This window comes from Lutjanus erythropterus, chromosome 10 (genome assembly GCF_056507025.1).
Source record: "Lutjanus erythropterus isolate fLutEry1 chromosome 10, fLutEry1.hap2, whole genome shotgun sequence".
Classification (NCBI taxonomy): domain Eukaryota; kingdom Metazoa; phylum Chordata; class Actinopteri; order Lutjaniformes; family Lutjanidae; genus Lutjanus; species Lutjanus erythropterus.
Window position 1 is genome coordinate 5,769,090 of NC_139326.1, and position 27,751 is coordinate 5,796,840.

The 27,751-nt window shown below is 40.1% G+C and overlaps 2 protein-coding genes across 5 annotated transcripts in view; both read right to left on the reverse strand.

Moving 5' to 3' along the window:
- Positions 1-19,084, reverse strand: part of LOC146319913 (transforming acidic coiled-coil-containing protein 1-like) — a 32,359-nt gene extending 13,275 nt beyond the window's left edge. Inside the window, exons 1-2 of one of the 4 annotated variants that reach the window (XM_084728018.1) lie at positions 19,046-19,084; positions 1,668-1,759 (exon numbers count right to left, since the gene is read on the reverse strand). In XM_084728018.1, the coding sequence (XP_084584144.1) occupies positions 1,668-1,759; positions 19,046-19,050 (97 nt within the window). In that variant the 5' untranslated portion in view covers positions 19,051-19,084. Of the gene's footprint in view, positions 1-1,667; positions 1,760-4,609; positions 5,154-16,375; positions 16,697-19,045 lie in introns of those variants that run through there. The other 3 variants (XM_084728017.1, XM_084728016.1, XM_084728015.1) reach the window with 3 other exon arrangements.
- Positions 19,085-22,072: 2,988 nt separating this feature from the next.
- Positions 22,073-27,111, reverse strand: LOC146319914 (alpha-1-antitrypsin-like). Its single transcript, XM_084728019.1, has 6 exons — positions 26,960-27,111; positions 24,573-25,206; positions 24,383-24,453; positions 23,730-23,938; positions 22,415-22,562; positions 22,073-22,334 (listed from the first exon to the last, which is right to left on the reverse strand). Exons 2-6 carry the CDS (start codon positions 25,198-25,200, stop codon positions 22,140-22,142), a joined length of 1,251 nt encoding a protein of 416 aa, XP_084584145.1. The 5' UTR covers positions 25,201-25,206; positions 26,960-27,111; the 3' UTR covers positions 22,073-22,139.
- Between the last annotated feature and the right edge of the window lie 640 nt (positions 27,112-27,751).

A 27,751-nucleotide genomic window follows, 5' to 3' on the forward strand; every position in this document is an offset into this window, starting at 1 on the left:
GAGAGCTCATTTATATTGCAGACAACTTTTCATACAAAACGTCTGAATAAGACAACAGTAAGATGATCCAAGATCTGTGCGACCATCAAAAGCAGGCAAGCTGACGCTGCGGTGAACGACATATTGCTACAGAAATGGAGTGACGGCATCAGTATGCTGCAATTAAAGTATCGCTTCACCGAAATTACAAAACAAAAACAAAACACTACCCCTTATCTGGAAGACAAGCATCTCCAAAACCAGTCAAATAAAACTAAAACTATCTGTGTGATAAGAAAGGAGGTGAGTCACAAAATGTTTTTGTTTGTAATTTGCATGAATTGACTCTTTGATGTATATCTGCCAAAAAACAGGAGGAGGCTGCTGAAGTTTAAGATTTCTTGCAATGAGATAATGATAGAAAGGCTGATGAAAACAATCAGTTCTAACCTGCTGATGATCATCACATTTATACTAGAAAAACTAATGGTGTCCATAGGGAAAAAGGCATTGTTTCCATGTACTAATGATGAGGAATGTACGTGATTACTTGTCCAGTCAATTAAACGTTTGGTTAAATTTTGTGTCTAATGTGTTACACCATCTCGTTAAACCAGCAAGGTTTGGCAGTACTGTATTTTAATCTAGGAAATGAAAATAAGGTTGTATGTAGGCTGTGTCAGTACGAGCTGGAGCAATGCAGAGCCACATTTAACACAGGCATGTGGACGTTACTTTGCAAGAAGAGCAGGCTGCTGGTGAAAGTACTGCTAATGTTAGCCACACTCAGCAAACCACTGTGACACTGTTTACCACCATCTGAGTGTTTTCTTACATCTAGATTAGTCCACTAATCTAAATTTCTGGGGGAAAGTAGGTTTAGGGCAGCTGTAAGTTGAACTCCTGCCTGTGGCCCTTTGCTGCATGTCACCACCCCCCCCCCCCCCCAACACACACACCCCCTGTCCTGTCATATATTCAGCTGTCCTGCCATAAAAAGACAAAAAAGTATTTTTTAAAAAACAACAAAATTGAGAGTCTGTCCTCACTCTTGGCCCTGATCTGGATCTGGATCATTTTATGAGGTAAACATGGTGGACATTTTCACACCTATGCCACTGAAGTATCAGGCAGGGTACTGTCTTTTAAATTTTCCTGTAATAGAGCTGATATGCCACCTGAGCTTTGATACAGATAAAAAAAAAAACAGGTTTCACTGAAACTTTGCTTCGAGAAAAAAACCCCACCTTTCTGCAGTGATGCACAGGTGCACTGCAGGACGCTGTGACATCACTGTTGGGTTTGTTTACAGATGCAACAAAGCACACTTTTGACCACACCCGACCAACCCACCTCCCCCTGTCAGGCCCTCTTCAGTGATCTTCAGCCCGATGTCAAGTTACTCTTTAATTTCTAAAAACAAGCAGCCGCACAAATACTTTTCTCTAAACCATTCACAGTCTAAACCTCATGAAATCTTGAATTATACAGGAATTATCTCATCAAAATGTAAGTAAAGAACATTATTGTTCTGAACAGGCATTCTTTGTCTGCTTTCAGTCTGTGTGACAGACACATTTCAGTTAGTACCAAAACAATACTGAGGCTTGATAGCCAGCTGTACTGTTCAGGCGTGACGGAGTTTAACTGCTATAGAAGCACTGGGTCAAACAGCTGAGCCATCTCACCTGTGTGGTTGGAGTTGTCCAGCTGGCTCAGTAGCTTCACAACACCTGGAGACTCTGCCTCAGGAGTCTCAAAGGTCCCCTCTGAGTCTGAACTGTTGAGAGAGAGAGAGAGAGACAGGAGAAGACCTTAACAAGACATCTTTCACAAAAAAGAAAAGAGAGAGACAGAAACTTACAGAGGTCAGAGATTTCATCTGGGCTTGAGTGTCTGGCAACTCGCGTGGAACTAAAGATGAAATCTCCAGTTTGAAATTGAAAATGTGCTCCAACTGACAAATATGATTCATAAAACCAAAACTCTCATAAAGCGATTGAGAGCATGTGATGAAAACAAAACTGCATGGCCTGCTTCTCAAACAACAGTCTAGTGTCTGTGAGAACAGAGAGGCATTGAAAATGTTGTTGTCAGTAGTTCCCAACCTGGGGTCTGGACCCACCCAGGGAGTCGCTTGAAAAATCTCAGGGGTGGTTAAAAGTAAAGCAGGAACAAAAACGTTTCTACTACGTGAAATTTGGTTTATTGTTTCAAGAGTTTCCTCTATTCTTTGGCTAATTAATAACTGGATTTTCTGGGCATTAAAACAGGCGTCTGAGTTTTTATCATACTTTTTGGAAGTTGGTTGATCTGATTAATTATAATTTATAGAGATCCTAGTTTGATCATGGATTGAATATGAAGACTTTATTAGCTTCAAATTGGGGGTCTGTGCATTTAGGTGCTTGACAAGAAAACTTTGAGAACCCTGACTGTAAAACGTATAAAATGAAAGTAAATCAGTCTTCAGCTGACCTGCTCACAAACTACAAACGTGCAAACTGATGAGGGATTATATGTAAAAGAGCTTCATTTTAAGAGGCCACAAGCCAAAAAGGTTGGGAACCAGTGGTCCAAATAACAACATATAACTGCAACAAACAGCTATTAAATGGTACATGTAACAATGAAGGCCGCTGCATTGTGTTGCAGTGTCAAAGTCTTTCAAACAAACCAGCATCAGCTTTCCAATATCAATCTTCTGTTTTCTTCAAGTGACATAAAAAACAATAGACCTCAGAGGTCAAAAGCTCAAAATAAACAAGCAGCTTTTATTTTAAAGGAAGTCAGAGGAAGGGAGAGGAGAGGAAGCAAAGTCCTACAAGGCCACCTGCATCCTTTGCTCCTTAGTAAGAACACACTGTGTCCAAACACACACACAGACACACACACACACACCAAACACACAGAGTCTTTTGGTCTGCTGTGTCAGCTGCCTAGACACCCAGCCCAAATTTATTTCCAAACCGTGGAGACAAAAAGGAAGGGAGAGACGGGGAGAGTGAGAGTTTTGTGTGGTTGTGCGTGTGTGTGTGTGAGTGTGTGTGTGTGTGTGTGTGTGTACCCGTTCCCAGCCACTTATACACACACATCAAAACGTCCGCACTCTAATGAAAAACAGCACATGAAGAAACACAGCGAACTGTGCCAACACCCGACCACACTCCATCTCTGATACCAGTTCACACACGCTGGAGCTCTATACAAACACCACCATCCAGAGCTAATCCTCATATACATAACCCACCCCCCACCCTACACACACACACACACACACACACACACACACACACACACACACACACACACACACACTTGCACATACACACACTTGCACACACACTGGACCACGTCCCAGTGATGGCCCCAACGGCTGCGATCTTGGATGGTTACTTAGAAACTAGAAATGGACAGAAAAAGAATCAAAAGCTCTGGAAACTGTGGCTTTTTTCCCCCCTTCCCCCAACTTTTAGCAACTGTTCCCCAACTGCCTTCACGCACACACACACTCAGCCTCAAACACACATAAAAAACCAGGCCTAGACAGTCTCGTAAAGAAACAGGATGCAGGGACTCACAAAACAGTAGTTTGAGTGTCTGTATTTTGACTAAGAATCTGTTTTTAGCCAATGACAGCATGAGCCAGCCACTGGGATCCATAGCATAGGAAAGAATCTGAGGTGATACCACAGCATCAGTTTGTCTGTGTGTGTGTGTGTGTGTGTGTGTGTGTGCGTGTGTGTCCACCACCTGTCAGTCTGACTCAGGGGAATCTGCATTCATCACACAAACACCCACACATGCACACAATCGATCTTATGCAGTTTAGATTGAAGCAAATACAGAAAATCACTCCTTCCTTTCAAGATAATCTCCACTTTTAGGGAAGTTAACAATTATTAATTAATCGATTAAAGGGACGTCCTGGTAACTCAGCTGGTAGAGTGTGTGCCCCACCTACCCAGACTCCCACCTGTACCCCTCTGCTGCACACCTCAAACTAAAGGCATAACCCCCCGCAAAAAATATACATATATATAAAAAGAATTTAATCAATTAAAAATGTATCAGTAGTCTAGAAATGGCAGTAACTGTGCTTCATTTGACATAGTTTTGTCAAATGAAATTATTAATGATCAATCGATTAAACAATTATCACCGTTGTCAACTAACAGTTAAGCAAAACGCACAAAATTTGCAACCCTGTTTCTTAAACTGACCACCTGTAAACCAGCTGCCTCCTGTATACAGTAGAGAGCTGCAATGATTCATCTATTAGTTTCTACCCTTTAAATTAATTGCGAACTATCTTTTAAGGGGAAAAAAACCCCAAAAATTCTCTGATTTCAGCTTCTCAAATATGATTATTTCCTGTTTTTTTCACTCCTCTCTGACAGTAAACTTGATATCTTTGGGTTGTGGACAAAACAAAACATTACAAGGCATCATCTTGGGCTTTGGGAAACAGTGATTGACATTTTTCACCATTTAATAGACCAAACAGCTTATCAGTTAATCAAAAAAATCATCAACAGATTAACTGATAATGAAAATAATTGTTAGCTGCAGTCCTAATATTGACTCTCTCTGTCTCACACACACAGACATCTTGGCCAGGCCCTCTTACTTGTCTCCGTCATCCTGGGATGTGGGCTCCCCCTCGTCCCCCACACCCCCCGTCACTGCCGACCATGTCCATTTGGCCCACTGGACCGGAGACAACCAGGACATCCCTGCACCACGTCGAGCCTTAAACCTGCTGCCACCTCAGAAACGTAACAGTAAACTTCCTCTTCCTCTGTATTAGTTCAGATCGTCACTGCTGTCAGTCAGCTTCAGTGATGTTAAACAGTCCTCTGGATAAGAAGCTGCCGTTCTGTCCTCTTGCCTCCCTGTCTCTCTCCAAACGTCAGCTTCGTCCTCCCTTGCTTTCTATACAGCTTGCTCACTTCCTCCTCTCAGCTTTCCCATCCTGCTCTTCTGCATTGTTGACGCTCGTGAGAGGAAAACGTGTCTCACGCTGCTGCTGCTGCTGTTGCTGCTTTGCTCTCCACAGCACTGACTCACACAGAGCAGATTACTGGAGCATCAGTAGTCACTCCTCTCTCTCTGCTCCCCTCCCCTCTCTGTCTGGGTGGACGATCAGCTGGCTAACAGACATCGGCTCGCTCTGCTCTGCTCTGCTCGCGGGAGTTTGCCTCTCTCTTTCAGCGTGCGTCGATTGTGAGGGGGTGGGGGGGCAGAGGCAGTGCTTCCTGTTTTAAGAGGCAAAGCCTGGCTACTCTGTCAGACGACCAGACGTTTGTGTCCTCAAGACAGGGGAGATGAAAAGAGCAAAAGGAGGAAATGATGAAGCCAGCAGTAAATCTTTAACAATGTAAGTAAAGGTTGCATCAGAGCTCACGCTGTGTCATGAACTCATTGCCCTCTTACACCCTTCCTAATTCCCTAATAGAGTTGTCAAGATACCAGAATTTTAAACTTCCATACAATAAGAACTGTAGCAATTAGTCCATTAATCAATTCAATTTTGCTGGTTTCAGCTCCTCCAGTGAAAGGATTTGCTACTTTTTGTCGTTATTTGACAGCAAATGAAGATTCTTTGGGTTTTGGACTGTTGGTTGGACAAAAGAAGCAATTCAAAGGCGTCACTTTAGGCTCCAGAAAATTGTGATATGCATTTTTTTTTTTTTTTTTTTTTTATTGAAATACTAAACCATCAGTCTTTTATGCTTTTCAGGCCATAGAGCTGTTGCCAAAGCTCCGTTGTTGACATGTTGGGGAGAAAATAATTTCATAATTGTTAATTTCAAACATAGGCCTAATAGTAATATTAAAATGGTAAAAATGGTATGACCATCTCTACTTTGGACAACCTTATTTCCTAAAACTCCAAAGTAAAATGCAGCACAGTCCTAACTATCTATTTCCATAGCTTTCCAGGAACATTACATCCTTTAGAACCATTGTTTCTTTAAAACAGGAATTATCTCTTTTTATTTAAAAAGACTGAAGGACATGTTTGGGCAGCACACAATGAGTCTGAAAGGTAATTTGAGTTGTTAATGGTTTGTTTACTTGGCAGCTCCCAGTCGAGTCAGTGGATTACTGTAATTGTGACACAAAGCTTTCCCGAAAAAGAGCACTTATGCCCGTTTTCCCTGGATGAATAAAAGGGAGACGAAAGCTACGGAGTCTAAGATATTTTCAGCACGGCCTCACTGAGACGGCACAGTGTATACGTACTAAAATCCACAGAGAGAGATAACATCTGAGCTGGAAATTTAGCCGTTAATTCCGCGATGTGTGACCAAACAAACAGAGGATCTATTGTTCTGTGAAAATATCCAGGTCAGGCAGCAAACAGATCAATACAGCAAACCTAGATTTAACAGTAATGGTGCAGCTTCCCATCAGACTGGCAGAAAAGGTCACATCAGTGATGCTCACACACACTTTCACCCACTCACACATGTGCCTGTGAGCCTGTTCATGGATGGCTTATGTAACTTTTAAGTCCAGGCTTTTGCATTTATACATCTCTCTCTCTCTCTCTCACACACACACACACACACATGCATCTAGGCCAGCAGAGATATGTTCTTTGAAAAAACATGGTGCATGACTAATCTAATAAGAGGAGGATGGTTGAGCAATGGTGTAAAAGCTAAACTGGGAAAGAAAAAATAAAGCACTAGAGATGCTTATCTTGTCATGTATTGATACTAAGGCTGCATGATATAATAAATAATCAAACTGTGATTATTTTTACAGATAGTGCAAACATGATATGATGCACGATTAGTGGGGATGATCAATTTTGCACCAGAATTTTAATTTTCACTGAAACCAAAACTATCAAAATCACGATGACGTGGCCACAAAACACACATTACAAGTATTACAATACAGTTTACTGAGATATATTGCAATACTGCAAGTATTTTTCATTATGATTACTGTCATCGTATAAAGAACACAACAACATACGCATAAAAAAGAGAGGTTTTTAAATGCAATCAGAGCAGTGGAGAAAGATAACAACACTACTATCTATCGGTTGGGGATTAAAACACAAATGAATCACTGCCATGAATCTTGACATCTCAAAGCTCTGAGAATCATTACAGTCTCACAAAACATAACGTCACAATACTCAAGTGTACGGATATTTTTTAACACTCCTGGTCTGCACCAAACAAACATGTTAGGCTCCGGCATCTCTGCAGCACTTCATGATAATGCTGTTTATTTTTCCTTTATGGATATTGCTCTTGGCCATGTTGTGATTTTGATAAGATATTGATTAGCTTTGCAACTCTAATCGATACTGTGATAGTCCAGTGTTTAAAACAAACACAACCTCTGCAAAACGATGGTATCCAAAGAACCTAAGTCATAAAAAAATTATCTAAGGGTGACCAGAAGTCCTGAGAAATTCAGGACTGTCTGAATTACAAGCAGATGTCCCAAATCCTACCTTTTTTTTTGTCTGGAAAATAAACTGCAAGTAACACGTGATATGATTCTGATCAAATCATTTAGGTTGGGAGTCAGCAACCTGTGGCTCCAGAGCCATATGTGGCTCTTTTACCTCTTTCTAGTGGGTCCCTGAGGCTTTGACAAGAAATTCTATTATGGAAATGAGCATTATTATTATTTTTTAACATTTTAATTTTCATTTATCATTGGTAAAGTAATTCCAAGTTTACTGTAACTTCCCTTTCTCTTGTTCTTTTTCGGGTCAAAAAAATCTTTTGATTGCAAAGGTTGCTGACTTTCCTGCTTTTAGTTATTAAAAATGTCCTGTTTGTTATAATAAAATATCTAAGAATATTATTTATGTGTTTTCATTTGTGTAATGCTCTAGTTAGGCTATCATAAATACTGGATTGTTGATGTCATTCAGCCTGTTTCAAACTAGATGATGGAGAGTGCAGTTGCCACTGTGGGAGAAGTTTGTGATAAAAATATCTAAAAATGTGTTTGTCAGCTTCCACAGCTTAATGCCAGCCTTATCTGCTGAAAATACTTTTTAAATTACTGAAACGTACCTGTCACCTGTGTGTAATGGTTCTTGCATATGGTGTTGTGACAACATGAATTTCCTTTTCTGCTGTTTACCGCTCACATGTGTAAAACATGAAAAGAAAGTCAGAAGCTCCGCCACTGATCACACTGAGCCGGTCCACAGAGACAGGACAGGCGGGCAGAAAGACGAACACATGCACCAACACAGTCAAAAATAATGTCACACACTGGTGAACACAGAGAAAAGACTCTCTGTTCAATCTGTGATAGCTGGACTGAAAAATAGAGCAAATTAGAGGCACGGCAGATGGAAAACAGCATTAATTAAAAATGGAGGACGAGCAAGAGAAAAACAGAGGTAGATAACAAGGATGCAAATATTTTGAAAACTGGCATTAAAAGGAAAATGTAAAGAAAGTGAGTTTCTGGGCAGGGCTGGGATCTGAAATGGTCTCTTGTTTTTCTTAAACATTCCTGACATTGTCTCCTTCCCCTCCTTTGTTTCCTTATTTATCAGTCAGTAAAGCTGAGAGGACAAACCTGTCTGTCTTGCAGAGGACAGAGGATCTTTCCTGAAGCAAGCAAACCCCTCAGACCTCACTGTTTACTCTGCTACACCTTGAAATTGTGATTTCGCCCCTGGACATACATATGAATACAGAGAAAACACGTCTTTTTACAGACGGAGAGACAGCATGCAGGAGAAGACAGGGCGGGAATATCCTCGACTGGCAGAGACATGAACCACAGACAGAAAAGACAGAGGAAAACAGAAGGAGAGGGAAAAGAATCAGCTCTTATGTAATACCTTGAAACCACAAATAGCAGCACACACAGTGGCAAACCCACACAGAAAGACAGACAGTCCACCCGTATGTGACGAGGAGCTGCCATCTTGGCACACAGAGACACAGCTCATCAATTACATTTTGACTGATAGCAACATGTGTGGTTATTATGAGCTAAGAATAAATCAGCAATGATAAACATGTCTGTGAACCACAACAGAAGTGATGTGATATGCTGATGTGTGTGTGTGTGTGTGTGTGTGTGTGTGTGTGTGTGTGTGTGTGTGTGTGTGTGTGTGTGTGTGTGTGCGTGCGCACACTGAGAGGGAATTAGAGAAGCTTCTCAACTATCACAGACTGTTTTATCTCTGCTCTCAATCCCCCGCACAATGACAGGGGGTCACAAACCTGACATTTCTGTATAGCGCCACCATCAGGTCGACATTTCCACCTCGCTCCTTAACCAGGTATCTTAAAAGTTAATGAGTGGATTTACATTCAATTAGCTGGGATTATTTTTAGACATGCTAGCTGCACGGCTCAGGCAATGCTGGTCTGAAATATCTCAGCCACTACTGGATGGAGTGCCATGAAGTTTGGTAAAGATATCTATGATGCAGAGAGGATGAATCGTAATGACTTCATGGTAACCTCCTGGCTTTTTCCCTAGTGCCAGCATCTGGTCAAAATCTTAGCCCTTCGTCCTGTACCTGTAAAACTGATGACATTTCAATCAGCCCCAGCTGTGTGTAATGCTAATACACAGATGATACCCAGTTCTGCCTCCCCCTCAATTCCCAAGACCAGGCCGATGTAACCGGATTACAAAACTCCGGCATAAGACTGCCATGAAAATTCCTCTGCCCGATGCCCATAGCATCATTCACTTTTCTGCCTACATCAGACAACATGCTATGAACCTGGGTGATATCTGATGCAGATCTAAGCTTTAAACACTTGAAGTCCAGCTTCTTCCAACTTAGAACCACCTCCAAAATTGGGCATTTCCTTCCACCCTCTGAACTAAAAAGAGTCTAGGCGTGGTCACACATGTGCAAACTGTGACCTTTCCTCGCATCAAGTTCAGTTCAAGTGTGTGTGTGTGTGTGTGTGTGTGTGTGTGTGTGTGTGTGTGTGTGTGTGTGTGTGTGTTGCCTGGACATCATCCATGCTGGACTACTGTAACTCCCTCTACATCAGCTCTACAGACTCACAGAGCAAGCACCACAATCAGGAAAACTTTTATACAATAAAAATAATTACTGAGCACCTTTTCATTTTAGACACAAAACTTGTTTACTCCTCATTGGCCAAAATGTCAGCTTTTCATATGAGATGTTTTTTAATGTAATTGGCAGATTGCCCTGACCTTGAGCACAGTCAGCCCTCCACAAGGATGAGCCACTTTTATTTTCACAATCCTCCTCTCTATCAACATCCTGCAGACAAACGATAGACTTTTATACCCAGTAGTTCCTGGAATAACAGAGTCGTCAGTATGTTGTCTGTCTAACATTTTCATATTGTGGTGCGTAATTGCAGCTTTCATTCTCTTAATTTTAGACTTTGGCACAAACCCTGTTTCAATTACAAGTTACATTCAAAGAAATACACAAAGTGCGGTCTTTAAATGTTTCTACTTTGATCGACGTTCACACAGTGCAAATGTCGTACAGCAAATCTGCAATGCAATAAAAATGTCAGTGTTTACAGTGTACTGTACATGCTCATAGTCATGTGTCTAAACCCCAGTGGCTATAAAGTTGGCATACACACATGTGCAACACACATCAGAGGCCTGATCCCATCTGACTGACATTCTTCAGGCTGAAAAACAATGAATTCTGTTTATTGTGGGATTTCTTTTTGAGCTTCAGCATTGAAAGCTTCAATGTATGCATCAGACCTTTAAAATTAAGTACTGTATATCATTACTGTCAAAGTAAAAGCTTCCATGCAGTATCTTGTCAAGGTGACAGCTTGGAGGATTAATGTGGCAGCATATGTTAGCCTATTTACCCCAAATAAACTAATTTTTTGTTGTGCAGCGGAGGACTTATGTTCAGAAATGAAACGATACAAACAGCCAACAGTTTGAGTCAGTATTGTTTGCTTTGAAATAAAGAGCAGCACAAAATATATTTATAATAAAGGGAATAAAGGGAATGATGTTCCAGCACATGTTCTGTTAAAATGTATAAATATGTGGCTGTGTGTACGTGTGAATATAAGCATTGCGTGGGGATACAATTAAGGCATTAATTTACAGTATATGTGTGCACATGTTAGCTGTATGTTTGGCATTTATCAGTATCGTCCAGTATCATACCAACCACGCTGATGCTCCGCAAACCCCCTACACCTTTAAAAAAAAAGGCAACATAGCCTATTTATAGCTGTTGCCATGGTGACCGCATCATTCAGATGCTGCGGCTGTAGCTCTTTGCTATATTTTTGTTTTAATCTTATTTTATGGCCTTATCGCTGAAACATATTCTTGAAAGATTAACAGAAGAGACAGCGGTGGAGAGAGAGAGAGATATATATGCACGTGTAAGCTCAGTGACCTAGCAGAAATACTACAGGTAACAAATACCAAAATGACTCCATTACACACCACCGTTACATCTTTCCTCTGGTGTATCTCTAAAAGCAGCTGGCACTCTCTGAAACTCTACTCTAGCTAACTGTCTCTATCTGAACAGAATGGGATTGGTGGGTCACAGTTGCCGGCTTGTTCTGTGTTATGGCTCCATCTAGTGGTCGTTATTGGACTCTCACCAAGAGTCCTCAGAAATTAAATGCAATAGCAGTTTACACTTTCATATTTCTACTGTTATATTTTATTTTTCAGTGGCAGAACAGACTTGACAGGTCTTGTCATAAACGTGTGATTACTTTTTAAATATAACACCTGTTCTCACTGTTTCTCTATTCCCTGCTGAGGACACAGTTGAGTTGAAACATGTTGGTGTATCCATGAATTAAAAGCGGATTATTAATTTCTTGTCTTTCTTGTCTAATTTCTTTCCAGACTTCCTAGGACTTCTATTAGTTTGTACTTTAATTTTCAGCATGCACAGTTTTTGTTTGATTTATTTCCATTTAATTACTGACACTATCACCTGATTTTTTCATGAAATCACATCTAAAAGACAGCAGCGTTAGTTTCAGCCACCGTGTCAGAAAGTAAAATATATATATATATATATATATATATAAAAATATATAAAATGAGTTGAGGGAAGAATAGATGTGAGAGTGAAAGCGAGGGAGATATATAAGAGGTCTGACGTCACCTTTCAGAACTTAAACGGAGTTGACAGGATCTTGTTTCACCATGGTAACCATCTGGGTCGTGGTCACGAGTGCATTACACTTTGAAAACGTGCATATAGGCAGCACATAGACTCGCACAGGTAAATAAGGTACCGCTTTTGTTGATACAGCGCAGCTCAGCGTTATCCAGGACACATCAGGCTCACAGAGATAAAATGCATAGCGAGAGACAGATGCTCCAAAGCCTTTGATGTGCTTTTGGGAATCACAGCTGTGTTTACATCCCTGATATCTCTGCATCTTTAATAGAGAACGCCCAATTAACTGCAATCAGAGCAGAAAACTAGCAGGGAGGGAACAGAATTAGTCTGAATGGAGCCGAAGCTGCAGTGCACTAGAATAACTTAACTGACAGTGGCATGATAAAACAAAAAGAGAGAGAATGGGGGAACAGGAGATAAAGAGAGGAGGGGTTTATCCGAGAGGAGTCATGTACAGACTCCAACTGAGCTATTGTTCCTGGCTACAACAGCCACACAAGAGCACACAATTCCCAGACAAAAGTGCATGTACATTGTGCACACATGCACGCACAGAGCAGGGAGACAACACACCCCCTACTGTTCTACTTTATGGTGTTTCCATTCATTTTGTTCGCCTTTTAAATCCAGTTCAACTAGATTTAATGTTCATTCAAAGACATTCAGCTATATTAAATGGTTTTCCCTGCACTGTAACTCAAACATCATCTTTCGATAACAATATTGTGCACATGAAGGTTTTCAGCTATGGACTTCAACATGAGTCAGCAGTGAGTTTCACTTTCATGCTGGCAAATCCTGTCAGTGTAGGCTCATGCATAATTTAAATGTACATCTTCAGATTTAGTTCCTGTCTTCTTGTATTATTCCCAAAGCGTGTCTCTCTAATGATAAAAGTTTCTTTTCAGCCCACGTTGGCCTGAATTCATACCACTGCAGCAAGAAATGAGCTCCAAATGCAGGTCAGCCTCTTCCCAGATGAGGGACTGTCTGGATGTTCGGGGGTTTTTGGAGAACAGGAAGTTCACTGCGCATCAAAGACTGCTCCAGTTAAGGCATAAAACAGATGATTAAGCCGACTAAAATTAGACCGGAAGCTGAAAACGGCAATCCCACGACGCTGGTTGGCTTCCCAGTTTTCCCACAGGGAAGACCCCAACCCCCACCTGCCCTAACACAAACACAGAAGCACAAGACAACAGTATGCTCATGTGGGATTTTCAAAAACACCCACATAACAATTATCATGACTTAAACATGGCTTTGTCTTGAATTAAATTAAGCATTGTGTTGCTTCAGAGATGCTGCAGCCTACAAATCATGTTCTCTATACATAAGGGAACATGCTTGTTTGGTACAGACCTCAGCACAGTATCATCAATTTTATGTATATATTTTTTAGTGAAAATGAAATGCAAACATTAGCATTCCCACTAAAATCATGAGTGATACTGCATTGCAATATCTGTCAAAATAAAACTTGTTCAGCCTGAGCTTTGTCTGAGAACCTTAAAGGACCACTAAGTTAGATTTAGTGGCACAAAGCGGTGAGCTTCCAGAATGCAAACACGTCACCATCTTTCTCCCCTTCCAACTGTGTAGGAGAACCTATGACGGCCACGAGCCAGTGTTTGGTTTATCAACTGTACTGTACATTTACTGCCAGACTGACAACTTAATGCTAAGTGTAATTCTGCACCGCCAGCAGCACCATCACTCTCAATGTGCTGCTCGCTCCCCCACATTAAGCACTACCCTGTTCCTTAAGGGAGCCATGTTATGCTTTTAACCATATCTTTCAAAAAAAGTCCAATATACCGTAATTATTTGGGCAGTCGTGGTAAACAGCCATCCTGCAGGAATATGTTGCTTTTTTACCGTGGTTAGAAAAACTCCACAGTTCCCCTACTTCTGAGCTACTGCAGAAACATGGTGGTGCAACATGGCAGCGTCTGTGAAGAGGACCCCCACCCTCTGTAGACATAAACAGCTCATCCCCCTAAATCTTACACACTGGACCTTTAAGTCTGCAGCTTTGCCTTATCTGTCACTCACTGTGTTTCCCTGTCACCCCCAAAAACATCTGCTTCGGTATGTTTCTCATATGAACAACCGCAGTGAACACCAGTGATATTTAAAAAAAGACTAAGCTGAATAATGGATTAGCCGTGTGGTGAGAGAAAAGTATTCCCGCGACATGGGGCTTACAGAAGCTTTTAAACATGGAGATACAGTATAAAGCATCACAGGGATCAGCTGGAAGGACAAAGTGAAAGGGCTCACTCTCAGTTACAAAAGGATTAAAGAGAAAAGAAGAAGCGGGAGGACGGCGGTTAAGTGCTTTTAAGCTCTGACGAATGCCCCAGCAACAACATCTTCCAATCCAAATCCAAACATTCAACATCTTCATTCCCCGTCGTTTTGTTTTGGCAAGACGAAGGCTCCAGACATCAGCACTTCATACATCACACAGACAGTACACACTGCATGAACAGAACAGAATGACGTGGTACGTGCTTGGCAGGGCTGGTTGATATGGCGTCTATGGCTTATACAATACAAATATCTTGATATTTTTAGGCTATTCCGCGATATACAATATCTCCATGTACAGATTTTCTCTAAAATAACACACCATAAATTCTCAAACAGCGCAAACATAGAGGCTAACAGAATATGATGCATTGCTGCAGCTGGGTAAACTGCTAAGTGGGTAAAGGTAAATAATAGAACAGCTAGAACAGTTTGGTAAGTAGGCTGGGTAATATGTGAGTGATGTAATTTTCTGACTTTACCAGACTGTTGTAGCTACCAGCCTCTAACATTTAGTCATTATATCCAAGTCTCACTGTGTTAATATTACAGTATTTTTTGCAATATAAATAAATATTGATACTGAGGTATTTGGTCAAAAATATTGTGATTAGGGCTGCAACTGAGGATTATTTTCATTGTTGATTAATCTGTGGATTATTTTCTTGATTAATCAATTAGTTGTTTGGTCCATAAAATGTCAGAAAATGGTGAAAAATGTCAATCAGCATTTCCAAAAGCCCAGGATGATGTCATCAAAGCTGTTGTTTTGTCCACAACCCAAAGATATTCAGTTTACTGTCATAGAGGAGTAAATAAATCAGACAATATTCACAATAAATAATCTGGAATACAAGAATTTTAGGGTTTTTCCTGAAAAAAATGACCCAAATTGATTGGCAAAATACCTGGCGATGAATTTATTCTTTTTGCGTCCAAAACCTAAGACAGTCAATTTACTCTCTTAGAAGACTAAGGATTTTTTTCAAGACAGTGGTAAACAATTTAATAATTGATAGCAATGAATGGATGAATTATTACAGCTCTAATTGTGATGTTTGATTTGGTCCCTATTGCTCAGCCCCATTATATACTGTTGAGTGGTTTAATCAACAGTAATACATCATATTTTATAAAATTCTGTTTGCACTTTTTTAAGAATTTACATTTTCTTATTTTAGAGAAAATGTGTGTACTGAGATATACATTGTATTAAACATATCGCCCAGTCATACTGCTAAGTTTAGCAAATGACATCACTGAAGTGAGTTGAAACCAGGAAGAGCCAACACTTATGCATATCAGGATACAGACAAACAATACACAAAATCTAAGGCAATATCTAGTCTCACGATATTGATATAATAACGATATATATATTGCCAATCCCTACTGCTCAGACAGAAATAAACTGTGCTGCTTGTATGATTAAAATACCACTTTATAATACGGGTCACAGCTGCATAATTAATAGCTCAAAGTAGCGTAATCTAGTCCACTGTTGTAACGACAAAAGCTACAGTTTAAATGTCAGAACTAATGAAACGAAGGGTTAGATGCCTTTATGTTTAGGAGCATGACCCGATCAGCCTCTCTGCTAACGTCATCAGCTGTACCACTTCCTTTTTTCCTTAAATTTGAATACCTAAATCACATTCAAAACAGCTCGGCAGGAGAGGCTGTGTGCAGTGCAGTGCTGGTGGGCTGATTTCAAGGAGGGAAAGCCCCATCTCTACAGGAAGCATCAAGGTCTCAGCACTGCCCTTCAACTCTCCCACTCCTCCAGAAGCACTGAATTCACACGTGCAAGACAAACAAACACCATCTCAGCATGAAACTGATCTGCTGTCCTTCAGCTATTTTGGAGCGTCTCTGTCTGTGCAAGTTCCCCTGTCTCATCAAGAACTTGCACCCAACAAACAATGAAACATCTCGTCTTACATGCTGCTCTTCTTCCTCGGAGAGCTGATGGAGCCCTTCCTGTGCTGGCTGAGGGAGCCCCCCATGGCAACCGCCGCGTCTGTGTTTTGTTTCAGGTTTATCCCAGATGCTCCGTGCGTCCTTTTCACCTCTGCCTCTCCTCTAGACAGCCTGGCTCCGCGTCAGAGCCCCACACTGCACTGCTTCTCATGACTGACTTCTTACTGTATTATTCAACCAAGCAGCCTCTCTTCTCCTCGTCTTTTTTTTTTTTCCTCTGTTGATGCTGCTGTACAGTGTAAATGCACAGGAGTACTAGAGATCACACATGAATAGCTCTGCTGACAGTCCCGCCTCCTCGCTCTAAACCTCCCTCTCTCTCTCACACACACACCAGAGGATTACACTCACTTGTCAGGGAGTGCATACCCTTTAGAAGCAGAAAGACGGAGAGGTGGAGTGTGTGTGTGAGGAGGGGGGAGTGTTTAAAGACCACTCCAAGGAGTTGGAAGGGGTATGGAGTGTGTGTGTGTGTGTGTCATGGGGGTATCTGGCAGGGGTGAGAAGAGTATTGTTCAAGCGTGAAAGAGTCTCTTCTATTGTTAGTCAGCTGAATAGCAGATCTGAGATTCAGGGGGAGGGATGGATGGAAGATGGTGGAGGCAGAGTTGGCGGCAGAAAACACAGCCCCACTTGTTGTGCCACATTCCCCCCCTACCTGCTGTGACCCCTACCCGCCCCTGCAGCCCCTTTCAGCACAACAATGCACACAAACATGCACTGTTGGAGCTCTCAGCTTGTTTGCATACATTAATTTCCTAAGCTTATCACCGACTTTTGACCTAAACCTGGAGACACTTCCAAATCAGGTGAAACAATGCAGTTCAGTGTGACAAAAAAAGACTTCATACAGGCTGATACAGACTGAACAATATTCCTTAAAACTGTTGAAAAAAAAAAGCCAGTGAGAAATTCTTTAACCAACAGTGTAATAGAAAGCCTGGAAATGTGCCATTTAACAACCTCAATCTGGTCCTTCGATCATTTATAAATATGAAAACACATGTATCGGGCTAATTGAGATTTTATTTAAATACTGTCCTAAAGGTAACTTTTTAAACTCAGATCTTATGCATATGGTCATGACAGTTTTCCTAAAATTAGATTAGCAATACAGTGTTCATCAACAGTGTGGGAAAATTAACTTTTTAAAATCTACCAGTCACTTTGATATTGTACCAGCATGTGGCTGGTGGCTGGTGCTAATTTCTCACCCAGTAGGGTGTAAAAGTAAAATGCCGTGTTGGACAAGTAAATCTAGCAACTACCCAATCGGGCAAGCGGTAAAAAAAAGAATCAAACTATTAAACTATTTTAACAAATGATTAAAAGTTATTTTTCATGCAAAAATGACAGAAAATTCCTGCTTTTCTGCTTTATAATCATATTAAACTGAATATGTTTGGGTTTTGTACTGACAAAACAAGATATTTAAAGACACCCTCAAGTTTTTTTTCTCTATTTATGACATTTAATGGATGCTGGAGCCCTAGATTAAACACGACATATAAATGTAGTCTTTGTTGTTACTTGATATCTGCAAATAAAACAATTTGCACAGGGCACGCAAAAAATGACTTTGGGCAAGTATAGATTTCTGACCCGCTTTCCTGACCAGGCAAGTTTAAAGAAAGCATTGATGTTGAACCCTGCAATATATCACCATCAAAGTATCACAAAATACTGCAATATACTGACGTATAAACCCAGCGTCGTGATACGTAATGTATTGCAAGATTCTTGTCAATACACAGACCTTTTATTGAAAGATCATAATTTTTTTATAGGAGGCTAATTGCTCAATTAAAAACCATCAGAGAGTTATTTAGGGGATTTAGGGGAGTCAAAATTAATATATTAAATACCACATTGTGTTTATCAAAGCAAGCTGTTGTTTCTTTTCCACTTGTGAAACTAATGAAGTGGAGAAAAAACTATAATGATGCTTTTTTTTTTTTTTTACTCATCCAAATTCCTAACTTTACAGGTCAGACAGAGGAAATGTAAACATCAGCTCCTGGGCCTTTTAGTTTTTTCCAATTTGGTCCTTCAAATAAAAAAAGGGGGAAAAAAAAGAGAATTTAATAAATGAATACATCAGAGCCTGGCAATCATTAAAGAAGGAAATCATACCTCCTGATTCAAGTCTGATCCATCCAGTTAGTCTCTTTTGATAAAAGGAAAAATGGCTAAAGACCCTCAGAGGACTGTTGTGTCAGGCGGTGGTGGCCACAACAAAGCAGGACAGGCCCTCCTTTGAGAACAACTGAGAGGCTTTAGTGCTCAGCTCCCTCCCACTCAAATGAATCACATGAGGGTCACTACGGAGGTCCTAATTTCTGAATGACTTCATCACATGTCATACAAAGTGGACGCAACCGCACGCACAGCGCACAAAAACAGCGTGGCATTGAAATTAGTAGCATTTAGCACGACTCATGGTATGAATGAGCAACTTTTTAGAGTCATAAGCATTTCTCTTGACCCCAGCTGTGTCGGGCCACTTGCTACTTCCCTTAAAATTCGCTTAAATTACGAATAAATGCATGAAAGAATACACAAGGTAGGACAGAAATTTGGCGAACAGCTTAAAAACAAACGCCAGTAACCAACTATAAGATCTAAACTTGCCTCATATTTAGTTGTTGTCTCAAAGTTGCTGGTCAATTCAACCGCTGCAAGTGATGCTGTGTTTGCCACACGACTGCGCATGCGCAAGCGAACAACCTATTGTGTACATCCTGTTAAAACCCCCTCAATGTTTGCTTATAATAGTATATAAATTACATATACATTTTTAACTATCCAATTTTATTCTGAAGAATCTCAACAAGCTGTAATTCTGTAGGTTTTCTAAGATTAATAATGTCCTATATGCCAACATGATGGAAGAAGTAGGCCCTTTCAAAAGTAAAAGTACTCATTGTGCATTTTAGTAGTTTCATCTGATCATCATTGCAGCCTCACTGTCCTGTGAGCCAGGTTATCATAATTAAATAAAACTTTTCATTAACTTAAATAAAAACATAAACTAGACTTTAGAAAAAAGAAAATAACTAAAACAATATTAGTTCATTATGAAATGGGCCAAATAATATAATAATAAATAATCTACTAAAAATATACAGAAAATGTCTTTGGCATGAGGAGGTATTGGTGTTTATTGAGACTGGAATGACTATAAATCAACTGCCTTCACAAAGTGCTGTGTCTAATACTGAAACTAGTAAAAACTAAACATTTTTATACAATAAAAACTAACCTGAAATGAGCAAACACACTTTGGAAACTAACTGAAACTAAACTGAGCTGAAAACAAAACTTGGTCGCTAAAAGACCTTTTTAAAGCAGAAGACCAGATGGTGATGACTTGAAAGATCAAAATTATGAATAATTTTGTCTCTATTTGAGAAAACTGCTACACCTTGATGTTACAACATTTATTTGAGGTCAGCGAGTGTCATTATAGTGGTAGTTGAGTAGTGGAAAGAATTCACAATCTGCTACCACCACATTGTCGATTTGGGGAATTGAACTCCAGAGTCTCCAGAGAAAATAAAATCGTGCCCAGTTCCCTGAAGATCAACTGGGTTAACTCACATCATTTAAGCTGTAGGGTGGAGCAGAATATACATAAATGTAAATATTTTGGTAAGGTGAAACTTCATCTCTTCATCTTCTCTTCTCTGTTGGACATCCAGGTCGCCTGAGGGCTTGGCAGAGCAGCAGCGCCCCCTCCTGGCCCAAATCATTCACTGACAGATCAATCCCTGATAGAGAGCAGTGCTCTGCATCAAGGTCTCCAACAGGTGAGGGCAGCATTCACCTGTCAGCTCGCTATCAAACAAACTAAAGTAAAAGGTCACAAAGATATTAATATGAAGGGTATGATTTCTGGAGTGTTTGGACATTCACATGTTCTCTCTATGGAGGCTGACAAGGCCAAATGAACTAAACTCACATATAAATTAAGCAAACTAAACACACACAACCTTAGAAAACACCTTTTTTAATATGATTGCACATGCACTTTCTTAAACATGCTGCAAATACACAAAGTGGCAATAAAAAAGACACTAAAGAAATGCTGAACATGACTTGGTTCATTGTTGCTGTGGTTTGTGCGGGGCTCAACAAGGAAGAAAGCCCACTTGGACAAGTTAAATGCCTACAAGCAAGTAAAATGTAAAATATTTTGAAAAATATAGAGTGATGGACTTTTGAAGCGACCACAGGTTGCAGTGAGATAAACTTTAATCACAATTCAGCAGATCTGGTGAAGAAATTTCAGCTTTGTAGGATGTACATCTGTTTTTATTTATTTATTTTTTTTTTTTTGAATGGTGAAATGTCTATAAATTAGATTTGTTGTGATAAGTCACACCCACTTTGAGCAACTATTACTAAATTTCATGCACGGATTTCAATTTTGGGGTTGATACCATTTATTATGCAGATTTGGGGTGAAAGTGAACCATTTATGGCCACTCGAAAACTGATGAAAATGGTCAAAATCCTTCCAAAATACCACACGAAGCAAAACATTCGGTCCCATCTTACATAAGCTATGTTAGCTAAAGGCTAGTTAACTAGCTAGATAATGTTGCAAAACTATAACCAACTACCTAGCTAATGACTGATGTGGATTAGAGTTGTAGTTAGTTAATGTTTTAATAACAGTAGCTAATTCAAGACTTGAATATACGTCACATTTTCAGGCTCTCCTGTAACGTCTGTGTAGCACATAGCATATCTAAGTACAAAAAATAAAAAAGAAGACAGTTGAAGATGGTACCAAGCTTATTTAAATATTGGAGCACAGAGCAAAAAGAGGGAGGGACTTAGGAAGGGTGAATTGGGCTCATTGAGTCTCAGCTTTACATTCAGACCCAATATATGCAATATTTGTTGTTTAGGGACCCCTGCATGCAGAAATATTCAAATAGAATAGTAGTAACACATTTTTTCTGCAAAAGCTGGCACAGTCTTTGCCCAAAGCTGCATGGGATTAGCATCAAGTGGGCATGTCTGTAAAGGGGACACTCCTTGGTGCCTACAGAACCCATTTTCATTCATGTGTCTTTAGGAGAGGTCACGGGACCCCTTTGAAAATGGCAATGCCAGTTTTCCTTCATCAAAATTTAGCCTAATGTTGGAGCATTCATGTCAACCAAGAGGCTAATTGATAACTCATACTGTTACTATAATGGGGTAAGACCATCCACTGGCTGTTTGTGATACTTTTATCCATTATGCTGTGTTATATTTGGGATGATATAAATTCTCCTCATGAAACTACTTGTCCATATACAACCAGTGCTCACATATATTACACATCTCAGAAAAAAATGTTTGTATATAGCTGAGTCATATCTAATGAGAGGTTTACATCAATGTTTTTCTGGCTGGGTATATTTATTTACCACTTTCCACACTGCAGAAATGACCCAGCACTCAGTGAAGGGGAAAGATATTATAGGATTAATTGAAAAATGCTCCATAGTCCCTGAATTTGTTCATGGATCTTTGTATACCGATGTCTGTTGATAATATTCTATAACTGTATTATTTTAACTTCAAAAACTAATTTAAAGCATTCATAAACATTAAAATTGTTTGCTGCACTCTAAATAATAAAGCAAGAGACCACAGTACAAATGTTTTTCTGAGTATTTTATGGGTGATGCAACAGCTGTGCTTGTGTAAACACAGAGTGTTTGTCCCTTCAGTTGTTTGGGTTGACAATCTTGCCCAGGAAGAGGATTTCTTGTGTGCTGCGTTCAATGATCATGACCATAAATGGACGGTTGAACTTCAAAACAGGGACATGTTGCAAGGACATAAGCGTGATGCGGATGCCTGTGGCGGCCGCGGCGGTGGCTCCGGCCTCGTCGACGTCCAGGGCAGCTTGGTGCACCACCTGCAGAGCAATTGAGGCAGAGGGAGATTAATATAGGTGAGGAAGTAAGGTATGTGTGCAATAACATGTGCTGTCCTTACCTCTGAGACTACCAGTTTTTTCCCCACTGCAATGCCACTCAAATCTGCACGATCGCCAAACATGTCTGTCATTCCCATTTCAGACAGCACATCTTTCAGTGAGTAGGAGGCCTTGATGGAGAACTTTGGAATATATACGTCATATTTCCTGTAAAGTTGGGAAATAGACAAGCACGCAGTGATCAGTCAGGACAAAGTTTACACACTTTCAAATTTTCCATATAAGAAACCAAGAAATCAAATCAATAATATGCAGCTATTCCACACTAAAGGTCGGGTGTGTGAGATTTAGAGGGATCTATTGGCAGCGTCTCCAGTTCATTGGCTCTAACATGTTTACCAATGCATCTGTTTTACAAGGACACTGAAAAGTTCAAGGCAGGCTTTGATAGGCGAGTGATGAAAACTGCCATCATTGGTTGGGCCCAGGATCTGACCACAACCTGACAAACATTGTGGAAACCAAAATCCTGGCAGGAAATGAAGGTGCTGTGTTTTGCCGATGGGTACACTATATGCCCTGAATCTGAGCTACTGCAAAGACCTTAAATGTACTTGATAGAAATTTATGATCAGCGGTAATGGCAATGCAATTTGTGGGGCATTTTAAATTTGTAGGGTTTTCCAAGTTCAACTGCACTTCAAAATAAAAGTTATTTTCTGGACAATTTTGTTATTTGAATCAATGTTTTAAAAATTAGGAAAATCAAGGAAACTTTTGCTCATAATTATGGTGATTAGGTCCTTAATCCTTTTAAATAATGTGGAAAAACTAGAGTCTTTGTGATATGTTTACTTCACCTAACTCATAAATCTAGTGAGAAGTAGGGTCATTTCTTTTTTTGAAACCAGTGGTGTCGCCCCCTGCTGCTCATTAGAAAGAATGCAGGCTCGAGGCATCTTAGCATTCATCGTATTCACATGGTGGCCATTTTTCCCCTGACTGAACCAGAACATTTCTGGTCAGGTGAAGAGACAGCTAGCAAATGTTGCATTGCAAGATTGATTGCATCCAGTGCATTTTTTACTTCCAGGCTCACATAAGTGTCCAAGATGTGTGTTGATGTTTCAGAATTAATTTACGCCTTACCTATCATATCATGTAACATCAGCAAGGAAGTGGCTGAATGCGTATGGTAGCTAGTGGCTTATTTAATATGTTGTTTTAGCTTGGAACATGGCCTGATGTGCCACTAAATTGTCACTTTTCATATCTAGAAGCTCCAAGCAAAGCTGTCGACCCACTAGTTTTCGATCATAAATAATATAATCATAAAAATGCACATGTACAGCTGCCCATGTTTATGACAATAACCTCCTTCTTTCTTGCCTGGAGTTCATCCACCTCAGCCATTTGGTGACATGACCAGGGCAAATGATGTTCTCCAGTGGTTCCATTTTGTCAGGCAGCATCAGCAGCATGGAGTGGGAGCTGTTGAAGGGGAGGTGGAGGACCGATGTGTTGATCTCATGGTCATAATAGGTATCAAACCTGTCCTCTCTGTTCATCATCTGGACTGGAACCTGGAAAAATGACAATTTAAACATGAAATCCCTTAATTGTAAAAGACAAAACATGAATTATTTTAACTTATGCATTCTTGAGAACTGGGACAATGTCCCACTGGGACAATGTCCCACCAAAAAAAAAAAAAAAAACTTTAAAAATGATTACTAAAATTACTTTCTACTCAATCACAACTTGCTGCTCAAGTGCTGGTGAACTTTATATTTTTGACAGATTCATGCCATGTAGCCCTTCTAAATCAAAGCTAAAAAAGAATTATGAGCATTAAGAGAACTCTTAGCAACTTTAAAAAATAAAACGTCAACTCTGTCAGATTTTGCATCTGAATTGGTCGGTTGGCCCATTACAAGGTTTAACAGAGGTGCAAAATCCAGCAAAATCCCAGTTCTCAAGAATGGATCAATTCCAACTCTCGCTGAATAAATGAGGCAACTTTGAACCTTGGTGTTCTCATCCACTGTGAAGTCGTCCTGCTTGGTGCGCTCAGGCTCAAATGGAGTCGCCCACTTTCCTGTTAAACAGAGAAATAAGCAGAATTAAAATCTATGGTTGATGCGTAAAACTCAAAGGTTTGACCTCAAAATTAGACAACAAGCAACAAACCGGATCTCATCTTGTGGAGCCTTTTACCTTTGAAGTAGATGTAGCTGATGAGATACATGAGTGTGTCTGGATCCAGGCTGTCGACCAGATTGTCAATCTTTCCGTTGGTTTTCTCCGACACATAGTTATTGATGGTATTGGCACTTTCTGTGGTTTGGGTGAAGTTAAGAGTGAACCCATCTGCGTGGTAGGACTGCTTCAAGGTGTCCAGGAACTCAGGCTGTGGCTTGAAGCTGTTGTCGACAAATAGAGCCGTCCCTTCGCTGGTGTCTTGATGAGCTGTGTCGTTTGCCCCGCTGAGGAGCTTATGGAAGGCCTGATCTACGTCTGCCTGGGTGGTGCTGTTGAAACCCAAACCCCTGAAAAGCTGCTCGTGGGTCTCTCCCCGCGCTCCCACGGACAAGGCAGCCAAGGCAGAAGACACGCTGGCTGGAGAGTAGAAGATATTCTTGCCTTGCGAGTCAGGATGAGCTGCCAACTTCCTGTACAGATGGAAGGCGAAATCTTTGTTTGCTGAAGTCACCAGTGAGACGCTGTCGTCGCTGGTGTCCTGTGACGTGTCATGGTGTCCATGGCCGTGGAGATGATGGTGATCGCCTCTTCCCACGCAGATCACCGCTGCCAAGATCCAGATACCCAAAGCTGCATGCATCATTGCAACCTGTGACAAAAGTTCATTTGTGTTACACAATGTTTGCCACAGCAAATATTGGTTTTCCTGGAAGTTAAAGGGACAGTTCACCCCAAAATCACCAGTAGTGCTCCATCTAGATTGTTTTGGAGATGTAAGCTGTAGATTAGTTTGCCTTCTCTCCAACATGATGAACTACATGGCACTCAAAAAATACATTTGAAAAACACAACAGCGATATCTCGTTCCAGAAATCATGATCTAGTGACTCAAGATAATCCACTGAACTCTGCCACTCACAACTCATTCCAATGATCAGCTCGTCATCAAGCCTCTGCAGAAGCCTGACAACAGCTTGATCATTTGAATCAGGTGTGTTGGAGCAGGGAAGTATCTAAAACATGCAGGACAGGGGTCCCTGAGGACCAGGGTTGAGAAACACTGATCTAGATGGATAAATAGCGCTGCAGGTAAAAGGAAAAATGCATATTTTTTATTTTGGGATGAAGTGTCTGCTAACATTGTGACAGTTTGAATTGGGCAGGGTTCAGTGTTCAGTTTAAAATCATTTGACTTTGAATCTGGGCTCGTTCACACCGAAAACAGTGTGCACCATTTGGCTATGGTTTCTGGACTGAACAAAGGTGTGCAACAAGCTTTTGAGTACGCTTTCTCTCCTTTGCATGGGTGTCAGAGGTGTTACTCAACCAGCAGTGACGTGTATATTAACACCACCTTTTTGAAAAGGTGTTGCAAAGCAGGGCCCTTGTGTAGACAGTTATCAACACACAATAGTTTATGTTTAAATAAACATTTCACTGCGTTTTTTTCTTTTCTTATTTTTAGGTGGCAGGGGTCAGTAGATTTATCTATAAATGAGTGTCAAGAACAATGATGGGCTAAGATTTGTACCAGATTCAAACATCTATCATCATATCATTTCGCATGAGTGGACTAGATTTAGCAGCGCTAAATTACTCATATAGCCAGACCTAATGTCAAACATTACACAAAGAGACGCCATATCCTTTTGCTTTATCAGTGAATTTACCCTGAATTTATCCAATGAAGGAAATGTTTTACATAAATAAAGCTGATTGCTTTGAATAAAATTAATGTGAAAACATAACTGAAGGCTTCTCTCAACCTGATTTGGCAAGAGTTTGATTAAACAGCTGGCTCTGCTCGCCCACCATGTGATGCGTTTCGTTGATGTGATTGGTTGAAGTTAGCCCATGATAAACAGATAGCTCATCCAACCACCTACCAAGTAATTTTTTGAACGCTCCTGCAACTTGGTGAGACAGTTTCAAAAGAACAACTCAGATTGTTCTGTGTGACCAAGTGATGTTTGTTAAATCTGGGCACAACGATGATAAGGATGGCCCTCATTAAGTAAGACTCTTTTACCAAAGAGCCGTTTAAAAGAACTGTTCACAAACGTTAAATCACTATTTGTAACTGCCAATCAAATCTGATTAAACCAGTTCCATGCAGTCCTCAGGAAGCAAAGTGGCTGAATTTTTGAGTGTTATTTGATTGTTGCATTTTAATTAATGGATATTAAATATAATTTAAAAAAAAATGTGAACCTCCATAAGGAGGATAAGAGGAGTAAATCTAGTCTAAATAATTGACATTTCCTATTCACAGTTATGTCTCAAATGAAAATAAGACTTCAAACATATTTTCTAAATGTTGGCACAATAGTTAAACTTGTATATAAAATGCATGATCGTTACAACAGTTCATCTTAGCTCTCTAAAACTTTCTAGCTACTCACCTTCTCCGGCTTCACTGTCTGTCCACGGAGCACAGGCTGGACAGAGATTCCCCTTTTATAAAACTGATCAGAGCGACTGAACTTTGGCTCTGTTTATTCTCCTACTCAGCCTCTTATTTGTTCAGTCACTGCATTTGTTCTGTCTAATGATTACTGTCTACGCAGATTAAAAGGAAAAGGCCAAGCTGCTGTTTCAGTGGCAGTAGTGTACAAAAACATATCAGTGATTTTTACTGTCTCCAGCCAGGCCTGGAGCTACAACTGAGGAAACAGAGATCATGTCCTCTGATAAATTAAAGTAATTAAATAGCTAAATTCCATAGATAGTCTCTTCTGGATTATTGTGCTGCTAAAGATTTTGGAAAAACAAGATTTCCTAATTTATTTTTTCTCTGCTTCATCATGTATCAGAGTCTTTGTGGACATGAAATGTACAATTAGCTAATTATCAGCAACATGTTTCAGTGATAGCTCATTTATTGCTTAATCATCGATTGCAAATAATAAATACTAAGTATTTAAAAAGTATTTAAAAGCATATATTTAATTTAAAGACCTATCAGGCCTATGCATCTTTTTAACAATTTTTGCAACTTCTTTGAATATGTGGAACATCTAAGTGTTTTTCTTTTCCCTCAGAGTTTGAACCAAATTGTTATTTTCCCAGTCCTAGAAAAAATTCTAGCATTTCTTTCACTTGGTGTAGACACCACTAAATTTAAAATTTGAGAATTATTTCCATTCCTTCCTGGCAACGCCATACCAAGAGTAAAAAAAAAAAAACCCAATGTG

Excerpts from the sequence above, each read along its gene's own strand:
- LOC146319914 (XM_084728019.1), bottom strand. The coding sequence starts at position 25,200 with ATGATGCATGCAGCTTTGGGTATCTGGATCTTGGCAGCGGTGATCTGC. Across the intron at positions 24,454-24,572 it reads CAGCTACATCTACTTCAAAG|GAAAGTGGGCGACTCCATTT; the intron begins GTAAAAGGCTCC and ends TCTGTTTAACAG. Across the intron at positions 23,939-24,382 it reads CAGTGGATGAGAACACCAAG|GTTCCAGTCCAGATGATGAA; the intron begins GTTCAAAGTTGC and ends TCATTTTTCCAG.